Source organism: Artemia franciscana, chromosome 9 (genome assembly GCF_032884065.1).
Source record: "Artemia franciscana chromosome 9, ASM3288406v1, whole genome shotgun sequence".
NCBI classification, from domain to species: Eukaryota; Metazoa; Arthropoda; class Branchiopoda; order Anostraca; family Artemiidae; genus Artemia; species Artemia franciscana.
Window position 1 is genome coordinate 11,172,375 of NC_088871.1, and position 3,551 is coordinate 11,175,925.

Genomic DNA, 3,551 nt, shown 5'->3' on the forward strand with positions numbered 1-3,551 from the left:
GAAATCTGGCGTCAAACTTAAATGTGGAAAGCGTTTAGATGATATCACAAGCAGCTCAAGTAAACTAACATCAAGACAAACGAGAATACAAACTTGTCACATTTCCGTTAACTAAAATTTAAAGCAAAAATTATGTTTTGCTGTCATTTCATAAATTGTTTCAAAGTATATGATTATGTTTACATTAAAGGCGTGACAAATAGTTGACTTTTGTCTTTGTTATGTCTGAGTTGATTAGAGCTTGTATGTATAAGCTGAAATCTGGCGTCAAACTTAAATGTGGAAAGTGTTTAGATGATATCACAAGCAGCTCAAGTAAACTAACATCAAGACAAACGAGAATACACACTTGTCACATTTCCGTTAACTAAAATTTAAAGCAAAAATTATGTTTTGCTGTCATTTCATAAATTGTTTCAAAGTATATGATTATGTTTACATTAAAAGCGTGACAAATAGTTGACTTTTGTCTTTATTATGTCTGAGTTGATTAGAGCTTGTATGTATAAGCTGAAATCTGGCGTCAAACTTAAATGTGGAAAGCGTTTAGATGATATCACAAGCAGCTCAAGTAAACTAACATCAAGACAAACGAGAATACAAACTTGTCACATTTCCGTTAACTAAAATTTAAAGCAAAAATTATGTTTTGCTGTCATTTCATAAATTGTTTCAAAGTATATGATTATGTTTACATTAAAGGCGTGACAAATAGTTGACTTTTGTCTTTGTTATGTCTGAGTTGATTAGAGCTTGTATGTATAAGCTGAAATCTGGTGTCAATCTTAAATGTGGAAAGCGTTTAGATGATATCACAAGCAGCTCAAGTAAACTAACATCAAGACAAACGAGAATACAAACTTGTCACATTTCCGTTAACTAAAATTTAAAGCAAAAATTATGTGTTGCTGTCATTTCATAAATTGTTTCAAAGTATATGATTATGTTTACATTAATGGGGTGACAAATGGTTGACTTTTGTCTTTGTTATGTCTGAGTTGATTAGAGCTTGTATGTATAAGCTGAAATCTGGCGTCAAACTTAAATGTGAAAAGCGTTTAGATGATATCACAACCAGCTCAAGTAAACTAACATCAAGACAAACGAGAATACAAACTTGTCACATTTCTGTTAACTAAAATTTAGAGCAAAAATTATGTTTTGCTGTCATTTCATAAATTGTTTCAAAGTATATGATTATGTTTACATTAAAGGCGTGACAAATGGTTGACTTTTGTCTCTGTTATGTCTGAGTTGATTAGAGATTGTATGTATAAGCTGAAATCTGGCGTCAAACTTAAATGTGAAAAGCGTTTAGATGAGCTCAAGTAAACTAACATCAAGACAAACGAGAATACAAACTTGTAACATTTCCGTTAACTAAAATTTAAAGCAAAAATTATGTTTTGCTGTCATTTCATAAATTGTTTCAAAGTATATGATTATGTTTACATTAAAGGCGTGACAAATGGTTGACTTTTGTCTCTGTTATGTCTGAGTTGATTAGAGATTGTATGTATAAGCTGAAATCTTGCGTCAAACTTAAATGTGAAAAGCGTTTAGGTGATATCATAAGTAGCTCAGTAGTGCTACCTAGTGTTGGGGGAGAGACTTTTCTTTGATAACTTGACATTCCTTAATTAAAAAGTTCTATATTAAATTTAATTGGACATTTTAGTTGTTACAACATAAAGAAGTGCACAAATGGCGCTACTTTTTTATACTTAGCTAATGCCCAAGTCCCTGATTCTCAGAAATTTGTTTACCTTGGAATACCTATTGGAAAAAATATGAAAGAAACTGTGAAATATGCCTTGAAAATTTGAAGGAAAAGCTGATAATTGCTTATTCTTTAATTGTATCTAATATTAAACACATAGATAAATTAAATCTCGCAAAAATTTATAATAGCCTAGTTGTATCACATCTCCTTTCTCTTTGTCCGGTTTGGCAATTTTTTAGCGAACCTCAGAAACTTTTTGTTTGTATAGTATTTTTTCCTTATGCTAAATTCCTTCTCAGTTACCCTCTTTGGACTAGAAATAGTTACTTAATGATTAAATTCCGCCTAATTTCGTCTTTAAATGTTATTGATAAAAGGCTACATAATTTTTGCTCTCCATGTACCTTGGTCTGCATTATTTGTTTGATTGTTTCTTACGGTTGATTTAATTTGTATTTATTTATTGCTTTGTTTTATTACTCCATCTTAAGGACCCTCTTTTCGTAAAAGATCTTTATAAATAAATTGAATTGATATCAACTAAAACGACCTATTTATTTCCAAGCTATTTGCTCAAAATTAAGAAGGAACGTAAATACTTTATCTTATCACAGACAGATTGTAAGTGCTACCTAATAAAAGAGGGATGGGTTATCAATTTATTCCCCCCCCCCCCTGCAACTTCACGTAGACGCCGTCATATAAATTTCAGAGGGAGCTCATTTGAGTGGAAATTGAAGGATTTGGTATCATTTTTACGAATCAAAGGTGATTGGAAGGCGACCTCAGTCTAAAAAATGATGCAGGCAAAACTTTAATGAAATGTTGAAGAAGATGCTAAACTAGATCAATACACTTTATGTATATGAAGTGAAGATTGCCCAAATGGTGTATCAGCAACATCTCAGGGACAGCTTTGGGTATTAAGTTGGAACTTCCAGGGCATATCGAAGAGGATGTTGAACTAACCAAAAGAACGCCATTTGTAGACTACTACTATTACTATTAAGACTCAGAATACTAAGACCACTACACTGACAATTACCATGGATACTAACTGCGACACTTCTTTCTGCAACTATTATTTTATGACTACTACAACTGCGACTGCTAATCCAACGACTGATCCAACAACGACAACTACAACCACGAATATTCAGACTAATACTACTTCGACCACTACTGCTAAGACTACTTATAGGGCTAATATGATTGCGACTAGTGCAACGAATACTGATAGTAATGCTACTGCTACTATTATGAAAATTACGATTGCTAAAGGTTCTACACCTAAAACTACCTCTATTACTTCTGTAAACACCACTACCACGACTACGACTTCTAATATGACTATTATTACAACTGTTATTATTACTAGAGCTACTACTTCTACGAATACTACTAGAACAACTGTTTTAAGTACTACGAATGCTACAACTAGAGCTATTAAAACTATAATTGCTACCAATAGGATCTAGTAAAACTACGACGTCTACTAATACGATAAGAATAACAATGCATTGTTTTTTTTTTTACCCAAGTTACTTTGCATGGGATGAGTTGTTGTAAAAACTTCAAAGGCGGTCATTTTATTAAGAATTTATATATCTAGTGTGCTGTAGAAGATAACAAGAGCTAAGAGCTCATATGGCACTTGTGACGAGGTCGGAAGAGCCAAGAGCTCATATGGCATGAGCTCAAGCAACATTCTAAGAATCAATAGATTGACTTAGAAGGAAAATCAGAGGCTTAATGCCGGACAGGATTTAAATTACCAGCTCGGAGACACGAGGTCCTTCTAAATATGAAAATTCATTAAGATCGTAAG

General features: G+C 32.7%; 1 protein-coding gene across 1 annotated transcript; it reads left to right on the top strand.

Moving 5' to 3' along the window:
* Window positions 1-2,769: 2,769 nt before the first annotated feature.
* LOC136031566 (integumentary mucin C.1-like) lies at window positions 2,770-3,201 on the top strand. The gene has a single exon (XM_065711236.1). The coding sequence runs from the start codon at window positions 2,770-2,772 to the stop codon at window positions 3,199-3,201; it is 432 nt and encodes a 143-aa protein (XP_065567308.1).
* Window positions 3,202-3,551: the final 350 nt, after the last annotated feature.

Excerpts from the sequence above, each read along its gene's own strand:
- LOC136031566 (XM_065711236.1), top strand. The coding sequence starts at position 2,770 with ATGGATACTAACTGCGACACTTCTTTCTGCAACTATTATTTTATGACT.